The sequence below is a fragment of the Ochotona princeps genome, chromosome 2 (assembly GCF_030435755.1).
Source record: "Ochotona princeps isolate mOchPri1 chromosome 2, mOchPri1.hap1, whole genome shotgun sequence".
In the NCBI taxonomy this organism is placed as follows: domain Eukaryota; kingdom Metazoa; phylum Chordata; class Mammalia; order Lagomorpha; family Ochotonidae; genus Ochotona; species Ochotona princeps.
Window position 1 is genome coordinate 44,111,421 of NC_080833.1, and position 22,258 is coordinate 44,133,678.

The window sequence follows — 22,258 nt, forward strand, 5'->3', positions numbered from 1 at the left end:
ACATGAGCCTGCTGCACACCCAGCTGTTGACTCCGAAGCTGCAGGCACGTAACCAGCAGGGACAGGGCTTCTCCGGCAATCAGAGCATCTTTTGTCGACACCGACTGCTGTCGCACGCAGATCCCGGCATGCAGGGCTACTGGCTCGCCTTCACTTCCAGAGCTGCAATTGCTCCCTAAAAATAAGCAAACAGATGAGTGCTGGGAGACCTGCAGGCCCTCCCAGTCTATTTCCTTTCTTCTTTTTTAAAAAAGGTTTATTTATTTTTATTGGAAAGTCAGATATACAGAGAGAAAGAGAGACAGAGAGGAAGATCTTCCATCCAATGACTCACTCCCTAAGTGGCTGCAATGGCCAAGTCTTAGCCAATCCAAAGTCAGAAGACCCAGAAGCTCCTTCCGGGTCTCCCACTTGGTGCAGGGTCCCAAGGGTTTGGGCCATCCTCGACTGCTCTCCCAGGCCACAAGCAGGGAGCTGGATGAGAAGCAGGGCCACCAGGATTAGAACCAGTGTCCACATGGAATCCCAGCATGTGCAAGCGGAGGACTTCAGCCACCAGGCTATTGCGCTGGGTGATTCTTTTTAAAATATGACCCAGGTCATACAGTACTGTTCCACACAAATCCTTTTTCAGTTGCTTCCTACTTCCCATGCAGAAAAAGGCCACTCTTCACAATAGCCTGTGAGATACTGCATAAGCAGACCCCAGGTGTCTCCACAACCTCATGCTATACTTCAAGAAAGAATTGTGGCCTAAGTATTGAGACTGAAACAATGCATCTGAAACATCCTGCCTGCTGAACACACATGGGCAAGCATTCAAAAATGTGTTCACTAACCAAACTCACTTCGGCTGACAAAAAATTAGAGTACTTAAAAATTTTAAGGGCAGGAGGTGTTATGGGGTACGGCCAGTGATAGCACTCATTGACAGTGGGCAAATGAAATTTGGCTGTGTCTCCTACCCTCTGTCCTGAGGTGGGTCCTAACAGCAATGGAATATTAATTCCATCCTCAACCACTCTCCCCATGTCCTAATTTAGCCAGGATATTGGATGCAGATAAGTCCAATTAGTCTAGGTGTTTTTAGCTACAAACCCAGTTCCTGTTCCTGTCCATCCCAAGGAGCACTAATCAACTCCTTAGCCCATAACATTTAGATACTTGTCCTGCCCACCCGTGACTCACCTATCAACTGAGAGGGGATGGTATTGCATTGTTGTGTAACCACTCCCCTCACAAGCCCCTTTAAAAGGCCCGTGAAGTGGGGTCTCTCTCTTTCTGGTCAGGTGCTTCCATTGCTCTGGCACCTCAACTCTTGCCTGACCCAAGGCAGGTAATCCCGAGCATGGTGCCTGTGTACTGCTTAGATTGGACAATGGATACAGTAATGTTGTTTCTGGTTTGTGTGCTGTCAGGAGTTCCAAGAGAAGTGAGGCCTAGCAGTAGTGGAATGTGGGTAGAGAAGACAGGGAACGGTGAATGTCTGTAGCTTTATAAGTGTGTCTAGGTTATTCATTGCATGTCTCTTAGGATAACTTACATTGTTGGGGAAGCTGGGACATAGGTCTTCAGCTTAACGGATGGACTTCAGGATAATGACCTTTTGTTCCTTTTGAGATAATGTTTGGTTGGATTGCCGTAAGGACTTGTAACTTGCTATTTCTAGTATGCTCTGTTATCACCAAGCTTGGTTAATAAAGACTCCTTAATAAGCCTTACACATGTCTGGGGTGATCTCACTCACACCCCACAACAAAGGAAGCCTTCCAGGGATAGTAAATGTTCTGTGTTTTGAAACTTGATCTAGTTATGGATACACACATAAAAATCCAAAAACATTTTAACGTTTCTTCATTTTACTGTATATATGTCAAATCTTTAAAGACACCAAGGAAAGAACTTTTCAGGTCACAATTTGGGATGAGTTTTCACTACATCACAATATTGGTCTTCTGTCACCTTTATAACTCACTTCAGCTACAAGAGATCTAATTACTTTCTCTACTTAACTCTGTGTAACAATGAGCAATTTTTTTTTAATGAAGAGTGCTTTACATAGTAAATGAAGTAACACTCACAAATTAGCTGTATGACTTGATGAATTTTTACACAGGCTCTCTCCTTTCTATGATACTGACAAGCTCTAATGGCAATTTCTTATTCAGTGTTTTAATTATTGCTGTTTTAAAGAGGTACCTGAGCTGCTGAGTCTGTTTCGGATTCCAACAGGAAACAGAGAAGTACTTTCTTTAATTGGCTGGCTACTCCCAACAAGGTCAAGCCGTCCTGCAGCTGCAGCCCATGACAATCTCATGAAGCAAGCCACAGTGGAGGTGAAGTCACTCACTTCCATTGTCTAATGAAACAGGGAACGAGTATTATAACAGGTGGTATTTTGAACACATCCCATGACTTCACTAACCTTCCTCCACCATCACCCAGGACAGCCCTTTCCATGTGGCCATACTGCTCTGTTCACTGCAAAACAGACTCTGCTCTTGCTGTTTCACCTTCAAGTTTTCCATCACTGGTGGTTTTCATTCTTTCCCCTTTCCTACAATCTTCTCTTTTTCCTTCTTTCCTTTCCTCCTTCCTTTTTTTAAAAGTAATAATTTTGTTTATTTAAAAGGCAGAGAAATCTGATGGCTGATTCTCTCCCCCAAATGCCTATAAGCCGCCAGAATGAAGCCAGGAGCCAGAAACTCCATCTAGGTCTCCCATGTGGGTGGCAGGGGCCCAAGTACTGTGACCATTTTCTGCTGCCTTTCCAGATGCATTAGCAGGGAGTTGGGCTGGAAGGGGAACAGCGGGGTTCTGAAATGGGATGCCAACCCTGCAAGTGGGGGCTTAATCTTCTGTGCCATAATGCCCACCCCAAGCTCTGATTTTACCTCTAACTCTGTTCTCCTACATAAACAAATTGCTCTCCAACTCTGTATACTTACCTTTATGTAGCTGATCCCTACTTAGCTGTTGAAGTCTACTGCAAATGCTACTTCCAATCTAAAACCTTCCATGACATCCACACGTGAAGGGAAACAGGCCACTTTGTAAAGCTGATATGAAACACTGCCTTTGTAGCTTCACAACACTTGAAAGTTCTCCCTTGAATTACAGTAATATTTGCCTTGGGGGTCCTTTATCAAAAACTCCACATAGGCAATATATACATTCTAATCATTTTATAATCATATAGCTCCTCCCCAAGCAGGGTCTTTCACCTAAGAGGTACTTCCTATATTTCAAATGTACCATCACCTACCTGTATTGCCACTCGAGCAGCAGGGATGATTTCCTCCACCCTGATAGAAGACCTATCAGATACTGACAACTGTCGGTATGATGACTTCTCTGGGGTGCCACACAAGGACATTTGTCTGCTGGTTTGACGACTGATATTCCGGAATGGGCGAGAAGAAAGTGCTTCAATGCCATCTTTGGTCAGGTCTTCATCTAGCAGTGTGGGCATTGTTTGTCCAACCAGTAAAAATCTCAAAAGAAAAAAAAAAAAAGCCAGACTTGCTCAAGATGATTTCATAATATTTAAAATAATCTGATTTAGGAAGGAAAATAAAGTTGAGGATTGATTTGTGAGAACAATGTGGTACATTAACATACCTTGCAAGCTGCAGACAGATGGAATAAACACCCTGTCTTGTCTCGTAGTCTACTTCTGATGGGATGGAGTCCCTTTGCATGACATTGACAACCAAACTTCAAAGAAAAATAAAAAGGTAGGATTTTAAAGATTTCTTTTTTTCAAACTAAAAATTTATTTTTATTTACTTGAAAGGCAGAGTAAGTAAGAAAGTGAGAGAGAAATGAAGCAGCAATCAGACACTGGTCTTCTATTGGCTGATTTACTCTCTAAATGTCCATAATAATCAGAGCTGGGCTAGGCCAAAGACATGAGTCTTGCTGTTCATCCAAGTCTCAAATGTGTGTTTCAGGGACCAAAATTCTTAGGCCATTATTTGTTGCCTCCAGGAATGCATTAGCAGGAAGCTTGACCAGAAACTGGAGTAGTCTGGACTCCAACCAGCAGTCTAATATGGGCTGCAGGCTTCCTAAGTGGCAACTTTCCTGCTGTGACACAATGCTGGCCCCAAGACTTCTGTTTTTCTTCCTTTCTTTTATGTTAGTTTCATGTTAGTAATGCCATTGCTCATAAATGTTACCAATTATCACTTAAGGATTCTCATATCCTACACGGAAGCATCTCATATTCTATAAGCAAGCACTGGTTTCAATTCCAGCCGCTCTGTTTCCAATCCAGCTCCTACTAACATGCCTGGAAAGCAGATGTCCCAAATACTTGATGTCTGCCACCTACGAGACAGAACTAGATGCAGTTCAGGGCTCCAGTCTTCAGTCTGGCCAGCTCTAGCTACCAGGGCCATTGAGGAGTGAACATGGAAGATGTCTCTCTCTCTTTTCTCTTACTGCACTTCAAATAAATAAAGCAAAACTTGAAAAATAAAAAGAGCCTTAGATAAAAGCAGACTATGTATGTTCCTTTAACAATGTTTTCCTTTGATACTAAAACTCAGTGTTTCGATGATTCAGACAAAAACCATGGCACATATTTGAGTTCATGCACAACATGGCTACCTTGATGGTAGAACTATGAACTCAGAAATGTATCCAGAATTTAATTGTGCTTGTTTTTTACACCCACCACACCCTATCATATTACAAAAGTTTCCTGTTCTTGCTGCTTCTGCCTTTGCCCTTCCACCCTCCAAACCTATTCTCAAAAGATCAACAGCAGTGACCCTTTCAAAAGCTAAGACAGATCAGCACTTCGATGCAAAATCCTTCAATGGCTTCCCAGCTATTAGACAGAAAACAGTAACGTCTTCACAGCAGCCCACAAAGGTCCTACATAACCCGAGACCTCTGAGCTCTGGGACTCAACCATTCTGCACGCCTTGCCCTCATGGTCTCTGCAGGTCCAAGGGAGTCTATTTGCAGTGGTGCACACTGCCTGCTCCTCTGGAAAGCTCCCGTGCCCCTGCCTAGCATCTCCAGGTGAAATTTGCTCTTTCATTGCCTTCAGGGCTTTGTAAAATGTTACCCATCAGTGAAGCTTTTTGGGATCACCCTACAGAAACCACAACTCTCTTCCTCCTTGCTTCCTTCTTTCTCTTCACAGTTCTGATCACTATCTGACATACACTTTTATTTACTTCTCCCTCCTCTGGACTGTAAGCTTCATGAGGATGTGCATTTTGGTCTAATCTACCTACTGCTCTGTTTTCAGTACTTCAAACAACTGTTACAGGAATTAACTAACATAAAGAAGCCAAAAGAAACGGCTTTATTTTCACAGCCCTATTAATAGCTAAGTAATCTGAAATCAGTCTTTTAATAGGACTATTTCTACTGTGTTAAGCAAAGATTAGAACTACATGGGGGTACCAGACTTTCGCACATGGCCTGGAAACTTCTTAGCCCTGATTTCCTATTTCTCCTTCCTTTATCTCCTCAAGGACCCTACCCAGCTTTCTCTTCCCCACCAGAACTGCAAACAGGAATGTCTGCAACTATTTCTCCTTAATTCAAGCTTCAAGTTCATTTTCACTCCTTCCTTGCCTAGGGAAATGGCATGTTACTTCTTCCTAGCACAAATCTCTCAAAGCAGTAGAACTCAGCTCTGTCAGTTACCCTCATTTTTTAAATCTTTATTCTTTTCTCCATCAGTGGCCAATTTAAGTTAGCCAATAAACAGAACAAGTCTTGTACAAACTAATATCAAAACAGAAAAGCAGGGCTGGACATTTGGCATAGCAGTTAAGATATCACCCCGGAGTGCCCAAAGTTCAAGCTTTGGATCTACTCAGGATTCCTGCTTCCTGCTCATACACACTCTGGGAGGCGCTGATGATGGCTCAAGTAGTTAGGTCCCTGCTAATCACACGGGAGACCTGGACTGAGTTCCAGGTTCCCAGCTTCAGTGTGGCCCTACCCCTTGGTGTTACAGACATTTGGGAACTGAGAGATCTTTGTCTTTCTGCCTTTCAGACACAAAGCAAATAAGAAAATACCGCCAATACAAAAAAGCAAACTTTTCCCCACGTATTCTTCCCTTTAATCTACTGACATCTTTTTCTCACCCATCTAAAAGCAGAGATCGTTACTGATTTTACCTTGAGTCCTTACACTTGCTTCTCAACTCTGCCAGCTGATTTGTGCCTGATGGTTGTCCAGACCAGGTCCATGGTCTCCAGGCCATCTTTCACTTTTCCCTTGAGTCCCACATGCTAGCCACCCACTTCATGTGACACACAAGGAACTCACATTGCAATCACATTTGTTAATCTTGCTTTTTCCTTCATCCCCCAAAATGTTTATTTCCCAAACTGATGACCATCTCACTACTCATCTGGAATTTTCCCAATGCAAAGACTTCATCAGTGTTGAAGATAATAGATACATCATTATCTGTAATTTGATCATTACACACTGGGTACATGTATTCAAATATATAATGTATTTCATAAATATGTATGATTACATGTTAGTTAAGAATTAAAATATATATATATTTTTAAAAATACGCACCATTTACTCATGCTCTCAAGCCATTTTAAAGACCATTTAGTTAATGTCCCTACTTAATGTTGAACTAGTCACAAAGGCTAGCATATCTGATCTCACAGATGCCACTCTAACCCTGCTTTCTCTCCTCTCAGGACCATTCCACAGGGCTCAGCCACCATTTCTGCCTTATTTCCATTCCTCTTCTCCAATGCTACCAGGGTAACTCTTTCAGGGGACTTCTGGCTTAACAGGGGCCTGTTTTCCCATGGGCTGTAAGATAATATTCTGGTCCTCAATGTGACCTTTATTTGCACAATTCTCTCTTTTACTAGTTGCTCAAGCCTTCTAGGAAACTGTTGGCTCCCAAGACAGGGACCACAGCTTCATGCTTTCACTCGTGCCACCCTTTAGCTCCAGTGCACCATGCCATTCCCTTCCATTCCTATTCAGATGGAGAACTTTTACTTAGGTTGCAGTGTAACTTAGCTCAGTGTGACTCAGTCACTCCATACAAACACAGACAGTGTGTCACTGCTCGGTCCCTTCTCTTTCCAACACAGCTGTACACTTTAGGCACTGTTTTAGCACTTCCACTTTGATTTTTCTTGAGAACCTCTCCCACTTACTGGAGGAGAAAGACATCCTTCTGTATATTTATCAAATAATTAAAAGTCATAAAATGAATCAGAGTGATTTAAAGAACTGAAACATTACTAGTTCTTATTAGATCTCTCATGATTCATGCAGTACCTTGCCAATCTATATCTTATGCAACTCAAAAAACATGACACTCAGAGTCTAACCTTAAGCCTCCTGCTTTGAGGAAGTTTTCACAGAAGGATTTTGCACAGCTTCTTGCCATGTCATCGTCAGCTGTTGGCATGAGTTTGGAGCTTAAGACCTAGGAACAGGTAAATACAATTAATCATTTTCATAATTTCAGCAGAAATTACACTTTATTAAGTAAGATTCTGACAACTCAAGCTGGAATTTTGTTAAATGTTACATACTGAGTATGATGGAAACTGCCAGTTCACACTTAAAATGATCACATTTTGGGCCTGCCATGGTAGCCTAGTGGCTAAAGTCCTCGCCTTACATACACGGGGATCCAAGTATGGCTACCAGTTCTAATCCTGGCGGCCCCCCTTCCCATCTAACTCTCTGCTTGTGCCTGGAAAAGCAGTTGAGGATGGGCCAAGTCTCAGGACCCCACACCCGTGTGGGACACCCGGAAGAGGCTCCTGGCTCCTGGCTTTGGATCAGCGCAGTTCTGGTCATTGTGGCCACTTGTGGAGTGAAACATCGGACATTAGATCTTCCTCTCTGTCTTTCCTCCTCTCTGCACATCTGCCTTTCCAATAAAACAAATAAATCTTAAAAAAAAAATCACATTTTCCACATTCTATTTACTTGGGAAGAAAAGTTATTGTATTCCTTTCCCCCTCATTTAAAGATTTACTTATTCATTTGAAAGAGTAAGAAAGACAGAAAGATAGAGATCTTTCAACCATTTGCTTACTCCCAAAATGGCCAGGAGCTGAAACTCCATCTAGTGTCTCCCACACGGGCGGCAGGGGCCCAAGTACTTGGGCCATCTTGAGTTGCTTTCCCAGCTGCTTTAGCAGAAGGATGGATCAGAAGTAGAGAAGCTGGGACTCAAACCGACACTTACTTGTGAGGACAGTAGGTGAGTGTCGTCTCTGCCACAATGCCAGTTACAATTATTACATTCTAAATAAAGCTACATGGTGTTTATTTTTATCAAACTAGACAATGTGAAACTCTCAGGCACTGAGTCTGTCATAAGAATAGATGACTTTAGGTGATGTGCAAGTTACATTCTTTTTTTTTTTTTTTAGCTTTATTTATTTTTATTAGAAATGCAGATACACAGAGTGGAAGATCTTCCATCCGATGATTCACTCCCGAAGCAGATGCAGCTGAGCCAATCCAAAGCCAGGAGTCAGGAGCTTCTTCCGGATCTCCCATGTGGGTGTGGGGTCCCAAGGGCTTGGGCTGTCCTCAACTGCTCTCCCAAGGCCACAGAAAGGAGCTGGATAGGAAGTAGGGCCACTGGGATTAGAATTGATGCCCATGTAGGATCCCATTGAGTGCAAGGTGAGGACTTTAGCCACTTGGCTACCGCACTGGGCCTACCAGTTAAATTCTTATAACTAACATATAAACCCAAGTTTTATAAAATATGTCCCCAATAGTAAAATGCTAGATGAACTCCTTAATAAACTAACTCCTACTTCCTGAGTATCTTTGATGTACTAGGCATTGGATTTTACTTTATAGATGAGGAACTGAAGTCTGGTAAATTATGTACCCTCAGGGTCATATGCTTAAGATTTCAAATCCAGTAGCATCTCATTTTACCGTCCGGGCACCTCCAATGACACTGGATGTTCTGGTAGGGTAGAGGATCCCATCATTCATATAATCCTGACGAGTGTAAAATGACAGATTTTGAATTTGGTTTTTATCACCCATTAGCTGAGAGATCTTAAATTATGTAATTTCCCTTTTGTTAAATCAGGGTAATAACTACTTTTATCTGAGGACTGCTTGGATGAAGTTAGATAAACCTAAGGTGCTGAGAACAAACACCAGCACAGAGTGAGTGCTCAGTTAACACTTGTTTATTTTGTTGTTACATTTACAAATTCAAAAATCTTGTATTGCCAGTTCCAAATATGATATAGCTCAAGTCTTCTATTCTTTTTTTTTTTTTTTAAAGATTTTATGTTTATTAAAAAGTCAGATATACAGAGAGAGGAGGAGAGACAGAGAGGAAGATCTTCCGTCCGATGATTCACTCCCCAAGTGAGCCACAACGGCCGGTGCGCACCGATCCGATGCCAGGATCCAGGAGCTTCCTCCAGGTCTCCCACGCGGGTGCAGTGTCCCAATGCACTGGGCTGTCCTCGACTGCTTTCCCAGGCCACAAGCAGGGAGCTGGATGGGAAGTGGAGCTGCCGGGATTAGAACCGGTGCCCATATGGGATCCCGGGGTGTTCAAGGCGAGGACTTTAGCTGCTAGGCCACGCGGCCGGGCCCAAGTCTTCTATTCTAAAACATCTGCTTCGAAGAGTCTATGGGTTTTGTGAGCTATTAAAGATGCTTTCTTGATAGCTGCTCCCTAAGAAACAAGCTCATCAGTGCAGGGGAGGACTGCAGGGGTGAACAGGCTCCTCCACTGCTCGGACCCGCTCTGAGTACAATGGCTTTGTATCTACCCACTTGCCTCCCAGGAGAGGGACAACAGGTGGGAGATGGCAGGCTTCTGCACTATCCATTCTAAATTGTCCAGCAGAAAAGTATAGTCAACAGATAAACTATGAGGATATCAACATTTGGGTGACAACAATAATAACTGCTTTTGAAATGGTTAGGTTTTTCAAATATTTTGTGTATTTAAAGCAAAACACAACCTTTCAAAGCAACTCTAAGTTACTCAGAAATCCTAAAATTATACTGGATAATGCTCTAAAATAATACAATGTTAAGTATTTGGTGATGAGTCAGACCCATCATTGAACCATTCTGTTTTTCTCAATATTCTCAAATGTGGGTGGTTAGGAATTCTACCTTGTTTTTTTTTAAGATAAGCACACAAAAAAGCAAGTGATAAATCTAGCAGTTGTTCCAATATGAAAATTTTGTAAGTAAAAATCGGCCAAAAATTTCTAGAAAATCTTTTGTTCTGAAGTACTGTATATTTTAAGGTTCCACATTAAACAAGGACATGCTTTGTTTTTAAACATTTTCTAAGTATTTCCTCCTTTTGAATCACACCTTTTTTCAAGAGTATTTTAAGGAAAATATAAAACATTATTGCATCTTGAACATGCAAGCGAACAGCTAAAGAATGCACTAATGAATGCAACTATTGCTTCCAAATAAGATTGGATGAAATAAGACTTTAAAAAAATTGTTGGTACCCCCTTACCGATTGTAATCTTTATGTGATTCAAAACCTACACAAGGTACATGATATCTACTCAAACTACAAAGTACAATAATTAACACTGCCAAGGCTTGGATGCAAATTGAGAAATACTGCCTGCATATTACTTCCTAGAACAAAGCAGGATAGTCAAGGTTTCATTTTCTACAGACCTAAAGTCACACAAAGGCCTCATCCAGCACTTTCCAACAGCAGGACTATTCCCACCTGGTTGCTTTCTGCACAGCGCTTAGTTTGTGCTGTGCTTTGTAGACAAGTACATACAGCGTCCCATAAATCCCACTAACATCTTGGAGGCCACATCCTGCTCCTCACCATTCTGAATGTTTAACAATCACAATGATGTGAGCAAACTGCTAAATGTTTACTGAAACAAATGTTAGTTTAGGGAAGTAGATAACTGCAATAATGTGAAATTGCATTGTGTGAAGGTACTAAGAGTAAGGCCTTTAGAAAGTTACAAGGCCATGAAGGTGGAACCCTTATAAATTAAACTAGTGCTCTTATAGCGCACTCTGGTGAGCTAATAAAGCTGCTGCCTGTGATGTCTGCATCTCATATGGGCACCAGCAGTTCAAGCCCTGGCTGCTCCACTTCCTATCCAGCTGCCTGCCACGGTGCCTAACAGAGCAGTAGGGAGGGAGATGGCCTCAGTGCTTGGGCCCCTGTACCCAAGTGGCACATCCAGATAAAGTTCTTGGCTTTGGCCTGGCTGTTGTGGTCATCTGGGGAGTGAACCAGTGAATAGAAGACCTATCGCTGTAAATCCACCTTTCAAATAGAAAGAAACCCCAAAGAGCTCCCTCGTCTCTGCCTGCCAGGTGACGTGTGGGATAGACAGCTGTCTGAAGTAAGAAGTGGGACATCATCAGATAGTGATCTTGAACTCTGCAGGCTGAAGAACTGAGTGATCAATGCTGATGGTTAAGTAAACTTAGTTGAAATGAACTAATGCAGCAACAAAAATCATCTTCTGCTCTAATACATCCAATATCTGCTTTATGACATTGCAATATAATAGCATGGGTCCTGACAAATTCCTCATGAAGCTTAATTCATTTTCAAAAATTACAAGAGTGTTTTAGAAACTGAGGATCCATTTAGTAAAATAAGCTGAGGACTAATAATTCCTATTACACAGACTCCAGCGGAAGGCAAGAGACATGTTGGATACTAAGATTTCCTAGTTTTTTTCCCAAGTGTAACAATGAACACAAAAGAAAATTGAGTATTTTCCAGACCCAAGAAAGTTTCAATTTCTTTTTCTTTAATCTAATTCTATAATAGAGCATCCATTTTAATACTGCTTTGTCAACCTATTTCTGATTTCTGAAAGCATTAATCTGCAAATCACAATGGATCTGTCAGAACCAAATAAAAAGAAACCAGACTTCTTACTTCTAAGTTGTAAAGCACTCTGAAGGTGGACATTCCTGGGGCAAAAGATCGGAACAAGCTTTCTAAAATGGAACTGGCGCTTGGCTGATGCTGCTGTTTGGAAGATAGGGATGGGGATTTTGAAGACTGAGAACTTGATTCCGACAGCAACGTTTTCTAAGTTTAAAGAAGGAAAACAGAAACACACATCTTAGAAGCTTAAATTTAAAAGAATAGATCTTACTATTATCGTTTCCTAATATTCTTTTCCTGCTAATGTAAATGTTCCTTTCCCTCTTAATATAAGCTGTACCAATAACTTTAAAAATTAACTTCATAAACTACACTGTATTAAAACATAAAACCTCCTCACACCAATTATAATTGTTCAACAACATGCAAACATACACATATATATTGTGAATGCATCCTAAGTAACACTGGAAATATTGTTTAAATTTGCATTTTAAAACTCACACTTCTCAATAATAATGAAAATGAAATTGTAAGATCGTTATAGTATCATCAGAGTTTTGAAACAAATTCTGTCAAGTCAAATGCCAGGACTACCTGGAGAGTGCATAATCTGGGAGTGAGTGTGGCCTAGAAGGGAAATAGTGGGCACCTCCTTTGGGGCTACCACTCTCATTGGACAGCACGAACACCAGGACAGGGGCAGGGATGGCTGGACAGAAGGGCACCTGCCAGTAGGTGTGTGGGCTGGATAGTAGGTTGGTTGGGTTGAGCTGGGCTTCAATGCCCATCGACACGTGCAAAAGCTAAACAGGATGTGGGACAGACTTCACAAGCCTGCAGTGCGTACTGGCAAGCATGGGCACCAGGGTAGGGGGCAGAACTGGTGGGGGTAATGGGGAGTCGCCCCAACCAGGCTGCAGCTCCAATCGGTTTGTGTGAGGACCGAGTATGAAGTGGGCAGGATCGAACTGGACTACAGCACCCGTTGGTTCACGAGGAAGACAGGGCTGGAAACAGAACGAACCCAGCAATCCCAACGACCAGCATGAGCTTAAGCTGATTGGTGTGACGGATGCTGTTGGCCTCTGTACTAGCAAACTCGCGCAAGAATCAGGCCTGGGATCATCTCAGATGAAGTTTCTTTGGAGATCCCTCCAACTGAACTGCTGATCTTAGAACCCCAACCATGAAGAGACGAGACTGTCAGCCAGTGGATTCTGAATAGGATTCATTGCAATTGGAACTGAGAGATTGGCAGCAATCCAGAACTGATGAACTATCAAAACTGTATGAGCAGGACCCTCAGAGCGCGCCTCCTGTTGGGGATCTGGGATGGGTGGGAGGTTGGGTGGGGCTTTTCCCTTTATTTTTTTTCCCTGACCCCAGATACAGGGAAAAATGATATTGATGTGGAAACAATGGTATTACCCACTTTCACCCTGTAGCCCTTGACACTTTGTTCCCTAATCAACTAAGTAAGATTATTAAAAAATAATTAAAAAAAAAAATAAATAAAGTTTGGGTAATATTAGTTCCTATCTCCCTTTCAAATGAAAGCATCAGCTATAAATGATATGACTGAGCTGATCTGAATTTTAACCACCAAAATATAAAATACAAAACTTAAAACAACTTTGTCCTAAATGTATATGAGCACATAACTAAATAATATAAAAGCCAATTTCTACTATATCAAAATCTCTAAAGAAACAGCATTCTACAAATTAAAAAACCTTGAGTATCAAATGTGAAAAAAATTAAATGATAAGTTATACAAGCAACTCAAACCACAACAATCAGATTGAGTGAGGCATCATGACAGAAGGAAACCTTCTCAAGTGGACTGGAACTACAACATGATCCCAGACAAATAACTATCTTACTTGGGTTCATTTCCCAACACATGACCCCTAGAGTGTATTTAAGGCTCTGTCAGTTCTAAATTTGTTGCCACTGGTGACTGTCCAAATACTTTGAAAGTCAGCATGAGGCTCTCATTTCTGCTTAGAACAAAGGTATCTTTGAAAAGAAGAAAAACTATTACAAGGGAAGAGGATATCATATAGTTTAATGTGATTTCAAGTTGGCATTTTCACTGACTCGTGGTATAAAATCCCCATGCTAGTTAAGTATTTATGCCACTCATACCTTTCTTCCTAAAGAATCAAGTTGATCAAGGGCTTCCTGAATGGCCGGATCAGTGGGTATCAACAGCAGAAGCTTTCGCACTCGTAGAGTTATCCTAAAATTTTTCAAATTTAGATTTTTTTTCATATAAGCCACAGTTTCAGTAACAAAGTCATTTAGGATGCAACGTCAAATAAAATACGTTTAAAGTATTTAGTTGTTTAACTAACCACTTTTTCTCAAAGGGATCTATATTTACCTTGGCTCCTCTAGATTGGCAAGCTGGTAAAGCATGTCAAAGACGTTACAAACAAGAGCCATCACGACACCAGGCAGAGACTTTTCCTAAGGGAAAAAGCACAACAGCAACACGACTTAAAACAAAAGAATGCTCTCCTTCTCCAACCAAGCTTACCAACACTAGGGCCTTGAGAAGGCTGGAGGGAGAAGTGCTCACATGCAATGAAGACCACTGTATGGAGAAGACACCAGAGGAACCACTACCTTCCAGGCTCCCCCTTCTCCTAGCCACCTGTTGGCCAAGAGGTGAAGCCACTTTTTAACACAAAGGCCCTTACTTGGTAATATGATGGAGAGCAGGCACATTGAAGGGTTATAACCGCTGCTGGTTGCAGCAAAAACAAGGCCATGAGTAATTTAAAAACAAAACTAACATAATGTGTGTGTGTGTTAACTCACACATTTATACACATACAAATATATAATTTGAGAAAGAGTTGTTACTTTGCTTTTTTGTAAAAGAAAAAAACTGATAGAACTATATAGAAGAGATTCACGTGTGATTAAAGTATTTTCTCTGGTTTTAAAAAAGAAAGTTAGGTACAATTACAGAATTATTTACATGTGGCAATAGTACAATAAAACAAAGATGATTATCTCTATAAAATAAATATCTCAGGATAAATATGAGTTAAAGTTGTAAAATTGAAGATTCTAGGTAAACTGCTTTTGTTGTTAACTGCTAACCTTTGGAGTGGGATTTATTAAATTCTTGTTATAAAGACAGGTCTTCAAGAGGCTGAAGCTTTTAATATAGTGATTAAAAGCACTGTTCACTATTTGTATAAATAAGTCATCTTTTTTTTTCTTTAAAAAGAAAACAACAAACCCAGATGAGGACTGAGAGCTGAGAGTAACAACAGCCTGAGAAAAGCTGACTCTTTTCAACAAGTCAAGACAGAAGGACCACTCTTTCAAGGAGATTGGCCAATTTGAGAAAGAGAGAGGCTCAATAACTGAAGGTACGACTGGGAACATTTTTTTAAGATGACAGAAATGAACATTACATGTTTGGATGCTAAAGGGAATTAGTGCACACAGTGGGCACAACCAAAGACTCAATGAAGAGAGATGTACGAGAGGACAGTGAGTGGCCAAGCAGAAAGTGATTCAGAAGGCTCTGTGGTTCTAAAGATGGAGAAATAACACACCTCCCCCAGCTGGATCTCAGCATTCCCCAATCACACAGTTAAAATTCACATAGGCCTCAGGCAAAAATAGAGTCAACTCCTATTCAAACTGAAATGCACCACTCAGTACCTTCTCCATGGCATATGATGAACTAAAAACACTACTGTTGCTGCTGCTGGAGCTGGTGGAGGAATCTGCTGAGCTCCCAGAAGGAGTCCCACTGCCAGAGGTCTTCACCGTGAGGACCTGTTCATCAGCAAAGCCCAGCTGGTGGAGTAACTTCTGGTCTTTATTTACTGTCAGCTGCAAAAAAGTGGTTTCTTAATTATCCAGAGGGAAAGGAAGAGGAAAAGTACTCACATCAAGCTAAAGTGCTAAAAACTGTGGCTCTAAACCTACCAGACTGTCATTTGTAAATATCTGTATATTATCCACAGGAGAACACAACTGCTTGGCTATTTTCCACCGGACACTCCCTATGGTTTCATTACTGTGAGCCTGTGACACAAAATTAAACAGTCATGAGAGAATTCATTTATGAACTTGTTTAAACCCCGAAGTTGGAAACACAGCACACAACCCAGATACAAAACCCTGACCTTATGAGGCTTGCCTTCTGCTGTGACTCAGTGTCCCCATAATGTGCAGAATAAACTCTCCAGCCCTTCCTCCATGCAGCACCTTCCGCTTCCTCAGATGTGTCTCCTCCTCCACCCACCATGCTTATGGGCAGCCCTGCTGCTTCCTTTATTTACTCTATTTAGATCTTTGCTCACATTTCATCTCATACAGACCCTCCCTGTTAATCTGCATCTAAAAAACCACGCACACCTATCACCCTCTGCCAACTTATCCCTAGTTTTATTTCTCCTTTGTAGCACCTCATTACCACCCGACATTGCATTAGATCCTTGCTCTTGTATATATGTGCGTGTGTGTATATCTGCTTGTACTCTTCAGCTTCCTTTCATTTCAGGTCTTGTGCTACCAAAAGGTTTTTGGAACCGTCATTCACACAGTTCTCATGATCAATACTGTTGTTATAAAAATAACAAGATTAAAAACATAGCAGTAGAACTTAATGTACACCTACCTCTACAGTGAAGGTATCTTTGGTAGACTCATAGGTAACATTAAGAGTTAAAAGGTGTCCATGAAACGAGGCACCATGAGGTAGAATAGTTCGTGGAACAGAGTAAAAGTCCTTGAAAAACATGTAATGAAATCAAATGAATAGTGCCACTGTCAGCCACATCAAATATCCATGCACAGCACATTTAGTCTGGTAATGCTACAGATGAAGCCACCTGAAAAAGACAGGCTTACCTCTATAGTGATCACATAGCGTTCTGCCAGAAGCAGCAATCGCTCAATTATTACAAGTTTAGTGGACCTAGGGGGTAAAAAAATGATTTTAAATGTATTTGAAATAAATTGCTGATACAACTCCAGTCTCTTCTGTTCCTCCAAGACCACAACTGCAATGAGTACTCAATGGGCAAAGACTAAAATTGGCCAAGATTACTCTCTCCTCTCACGCAGTGGGAGGTGGCTCCACAAGCTCACAGCAGTGGCACAGGTGGGATAGGGTCCATGACTCTTCTTTAATATTCAGTTGGTAGGCCCGGCGGCGGAGCCTAGCAGCTAGAGTCCTCCCCTTGAAAGCACCGGGATCCCATATGGGCACTGGTTCTAAACCCGGCAGCCCCGCTTCCCATCCAGCTCCCTACTTGTGGCCTGGGAAAGCAGTCAAGGACAGCCCAAAGCCTTGTGACACTGCACCCTCATGGGAGACCTGGAGGAAGTTCCTGGCTCCTGGCTTCAGATTGGCGCAGCTCTGGCCTTTGGGGTTGTTTGGGGAGTGAATCACTGGACGGAAGAACTCTCTCCTCCAATCTGTATATCTGCCTTTTCAATAAAACTAAAAATAAATCTTTAATAGGGCCTGGCGGCGTGGCCTAGCGGCTAAAGTCCTCGCCTTGAAAGCCCCGGGATCCCATACGGGCGCCGGTTCTAATCCCGGCAGCTCCACTTCCCATCCAGCTCCCTGCTTGTGGCCTGGGAAAGCAGTTGAGGACGGCCCAATGCATTGGAACCCTGCACCCGCGTGGGAGACCCGGAAGAGGTTCCAGGTTCCCAGCTTCGGATAGGCGCGCATCGGCCCGTTGTGGCTCACTTGGGGAGTGAATCATTGGACTGAAGATCTTCCTCTCTGTCTCTTCTCCTCTGTGTATATCTGGCTGTAATAAAGTGAATAAATCTTTAAAGAAAAAATAAATCTTTTATAAAAAAGTACTCGCAGGAGGAATCAAGATGGCGGAATAGGGTAAGGACATGTTTAAACAAACGGAAAAATATTTAATCAGGATGAAGCAGAGAGGACATATTCCAGGAAATAGGAAAGGACAGAACAACAGCAGAGGGGTACCTGGAGACGGACACAGGAAAGCAGCGGACACAACGGTGTGGTTTTGCAGTGACTGATATTCCAGCAGCATTCAGCTAACAGCAATCGGAATTCCACCAGCAGCCAGGTGGGATGAGACTTTCAATGGGAGCTTGGGAGGTGAAACCAGACAAAGATTTGTCTGTCCTGCTGGTCCGTTTGATTTGACCAGGAGCAGACACACAGTATCAGATTCCAGACCAGAACAGGGCGGATTTCATAGCCCAGTCAGCCCCCTAGAGCTGAATTGGGTGCCATTTTGCATAAGGAGGAAAGGGCAAGGGAAAGGACGGAGCATGTGCTGAGCTGGGAGTGAGCTCATTTCTGGCTCAGTGAACTGCAACGACGTGGCATTCTACAGGTTCCACCCGGGGCAGGTCTGGGTAGCCCTAAGACCTGACTGCCAGCAGATCAAGAACTGCAGTGGTGGTACGTCAGGCGCCATTTTATACACTGTGGCAATAGCTTTGGCAATAGCAGAGGATAACAGCGAACTGCGCATGTGCTGAGCTTGCGAGAACTCACTGAGCTCAGTGGATTGCACTGTTCCCACAGGAAAATAATACTGACTGTGGCATCATACGGGTCAAAATAGGTCCGTATGGCACCCAGACCTAAAGTCCAACAGGTTCCAACAAGATCAGCACCACCAACAACCTAATTATATAGGACACCTGCTGTCTCTCTAATCCTGGGACCTGCTCCAACTGGAAGTGGGAGAAAGGTTACAGAGACAACTGTGCAGCTTCAGCACGGTATCACAGGAGGTGGAGAGTGGTGAGCCAGGAGCTGGGGCTGTGGAGACCACGGTGGAAATCTGACATAAGAACCCAGACCTGGAACTCGCTGGAGGTTGTGGCACAAGTGGTTACAAGGAAAAAGTTGTGTACCAACCGCAACAAGTAAAATTGCATTGTAGACCTGTGGGTGACACAGCTTAGAAAATTGCCCCAAGGAGAAGACTCTGCTAACCAGAAGTACAACGATCAAGAGCAAAAGAAGAGACAAAGGCACAATGAATATTCCTGAAAACTCCCCTGCAAAGGAGCAAAATCCTATGCCAATCTCAGAGTTAACTGAGGAAGACATCGAGAAAATGGGGGACACAGAATCCATACAACTCATTTTAAAGCATCTGATCAACAATGAGAAGCTCATGCAAGAGTTCAAAGAATTTAAGGAAGCAACAAAGCAAATCAAGGCTGGTATATCAGAAATTAAGAACACAGAAGAGCAAATTAAAAGTACAGTGGAGAGTCTCCAAAACAGAATTAAGCAAGCAGAAGAAAGAATCTCAGCATTGGAAGATATTTCCTGTCACCAGGGGGAAGCAAACAAAAAGCTAGAAGCAGAGCTGTATCAGGCCAAAAAAAAAGTATTCAAGAATTGAAAGACACTATTAAGAGGCCAAATCTGGAAGTTCTGGGAGTCCCAGAAGGTGCAGAAAGAGAAGCTGAGTTTGCAAATGTATTTAATGAAATATTAAAGGAAAATTTCCCTCATCTGGAGAAAGAATTGGGAAACAACATCCAGGAGGGGCAGAGAACTCTCAACAGGCTTGATCACAAGCGATCTTCATCACAACACATGATCATCAAGCTCTCTTCAATTGAACATAAGGAAAAGATCCTTAAATGTGCACGTGAAAAAAAATCAATTGACATATAAAGGAAAGCCAATTAAACTCACAGGAGATCTCTCACAGGAAACTCTACAGGCAAGAAGAGAATCGAGTGACATATTCTACATTCTAAAAGAAAAAAATTGTCGGCCTAGGATAACATATCCAGCAAAGCTTTCTTTTGTCTTTGAAAATGAAATAAAATGCTTCCACAGTAAAGAAAAACTAAAAGAATTTGCCTCTTTCAAACCTGCCCTACAAATGATACTTCAAGATGTTCTCTTGACAGAGAAGAGGAATAGCACCTACCAAAACCAAAGGCAAACGGGAAGAACATCCCAGTAAAATGACAACAGAAGACTAAACCAATGAACAACCCATTCCTAAAATGACAGGACCAAAGTAACACCCATATACATTAAACTCTGAATGTAAATGGCTTAAGCTCAATCGAACGTCATAGATTAGTAGACTCGATTAAAAAACAAAATCCATCGGTTTATTGTCTGGAGGAGACACACTTCAACAAAGATCAGCAGAAACTATATCACATGGGTTTTGTTGTTTTCTGTTGGTTTCATCTCTTCAAAAACACTTTCTTCTGATTAAATCATTCAATGACTTGTAGATCATGCAGTGGCATCATTTTCTTCAAGAAGGTTCTTGATTTTCATTTCTTCAGCTACACGTTAGTCATTTAATAGCATGTTATTTAACTTCTTGGTGTTGTTAATTTCTTTTTTCTCCCTGATGTTGCTTTTGTGTTGTGGCTCTTCATTTAAGGAGATGTATAGTAGTTGTGTAATGGAGACTGTCATATCTAGTAACATGTCATTGTAAATTTCTATTTTTCTTTCTATTGCTGCTTTTGTATCATGATTTTCATTTACGGGGATGTACAGTAGCTGTGAAATGGAGACTAACATCCAGATGTGAGGATGCAGTTTAGTATGCATTTCTGCTTCCAGACAAAGATGGACTTACAATGAAACTGTTTGCTATATCTTGACAATAGGATTCTGGATTCTCTGCCATTGTCCATGCCCGCAATGACGGACTTATGACTGAGTATGAAGAACTATACTTTAGTAATGATATAGAGGAACTAGGTGTGGGGGAGGGAAACAGGGAGGGTATAAGGGAATATGGAGTGTATCATAAAATGATAATAATAATAATAGTAAATTTTTAAAAAAAAGGAAAAAAGAAAGAAAAAATAAGAATGGCAAGAAAAAAAAAAGTACTCAGTTGGTGAGATCTGAATCTTTATAACCAAATGTCATAAAATGCTGTAAACACATGGAATCTAACAGAGTTTTGGGCTACCTAAAAATCTGAAGACAAATGCAAACTAGTCAAATATACCTCAAGTTACTTTTTGAAGATGAGATCTGAGACAATGAAGATGAAATCATTGGAAATAACAGGACTGCGGTGTTCAGTAGTTTTGTTTTATAGTCACACGTATAACATTAAAAAACTGAAAATCCGAGTATCTTTAAACATTTTATTCTACAGCCTAGGCATTTCAAATACGTTCATTTTTACAAAGTAAAAGAAATACTGCCATTTTTGACCAACAGTCTATTTATGGTGATTAGTAATACTGGAAATCTGACTGGAGAGACAATAGGTTTGAACAGCCAGCCTGGTAGCACAGGGACTCATGTCACTGTTTACTACTCAGATATCCCATTAAGATCGTTGGTTTCAGTCCCAGCTGCCAGGCTTCTGATCCAGCCTCATGTGAAATAGTGCCTGGGAAGGCAGTGGAAGGTACCCACAGGAGACCCTGATGGAGTTTCAGGCTCTGGCTTCAGCCTGGTCCAGCCCCAGCCCCAGCTATTGTTGCCAGTGGGGACTGAACCAGTGAATGTAAGATCTCTCTCTGCTGCTTCCAGTTCTACCTGCCCCAGTTGCTGCTAATGTGACCAGAAGGGCAGCAGAAATTGTCCCAGATGCTTAGCCCTCTGCCACCCAGGCAGAAGCCCCAAGATAGAGCTTTTGCCTCTGGTTTAACCCAGCCCTCGCTGTTGCAGCCATTTTGGGAGTGAACCAGTGGATGGGATACCTGGTTCTCACTGTTGCTCTGTTTTTAAAATAAATACCTCTTTTAAAAAACAAACAGGACCCGGCGTGGTAGCCTAACTGCAAAAGTCCTCGTGTTGCACGCACTGGGATCCCATATGGGAGCCAGTTCTAATCCCGGCCACCTTGCTTGTCTCCTCCAGCTCCCTGCTTGGAGCCTGGGAAAGCAGTGTAGTATGGCCCAAAGGCTTGGGACCCTGCACCCGCGTGGGAGAGCAGGATGAAGCTCCAGGCTCCTTGCTCTGGTCATTGTGGCCTCTTGGGGAGTGAATCAACAGATGGAAGATCTTCCTCTCTGCCTCTCCTCTTCTCTGTGTATCTGACTTTCCAATAAACATAAATTCTTAAAAAACAAAACAAAAAAACCTAGGAAAATAAACAGCCAACTACAACATTCTAGCTAGAACTCAATTTTGAAAGTGTATATTCTTACACATTCTAATAATCTGATTATAATTCTAATAATTTTTCTTTAGAGCTTACAGTAAACATATTTTTAAATTATGTGGTTTTTCAGTGTAGTTAGCCAAACATGAAATAATTTGAAATAAAGACACATATTAATGTTGGAAAACACACAAACACCCATCTAAAGAAATAGCAACCAGGAAATTCCAATCCAAGACCTCATAATGCATTTCTGTTCTAATTCATCAGATAAACTGCTTAT

The 22,258-nt window shown here is 41.8% G+C and overlaps 1 protein-coding gene across 2 annotated transcripts in view; it reads right to left on the minus strand.

Annotated features, from left to right (window-relative positions):
• The window catches only part of USP24 (ubiquitin specific peptidase 24), a 143,644-nt gene that overhangs the window by 47,616 nt on the left and 73,770 nt on the right, over positions 1-22,258 (minus strand). For both annotated transcript variants that reach the window (XM_058656156.1, XM_058656161.1), the window contains exons 25-36: positions 16,760-16,826; positions 16,527-16,637; positions 15,833-15,931; positions 15,563-15,736; positions 14,262-14,347; positions 14,024-14,117; positions 11,921-12,076; positions 7,350-7,447; positions 3,622-3,717; positions 3,266-3,494; positions 2,200-2,359; positions 20-175 (exon numbers count right to left, since the gene is read on the minus strand). In XM_058656156.1, coding sequence (XP_058512139.1) covers positions 20-175; positions 2,200-2,359; positions 3,266-3,494; positions 3,622-3,717; positions 7,350-7,447; positions 11,921-12,076; positions 14,024-14,117; positions 14,262-14,347; positions 15,563-15,736; positions 15,833-15,931; positions 16,527-16,637; positions 16,760-16,826 — 1,526 coding nt within the window. The remainder of the gene's footprint in view (positions 1-19; positions 176-2,199; positions 2,360-3,265; positions 3,495-3,621; positions 3,718-7,349; positions 7,448-11,920; positions 12,077-14,023; positions 14,118-14,261; positions 14,348-15,562; positions 15,737-15,832; positions 15,932-16,526; positions 16,638-16,759; positions 16,827-22,258) is intronic.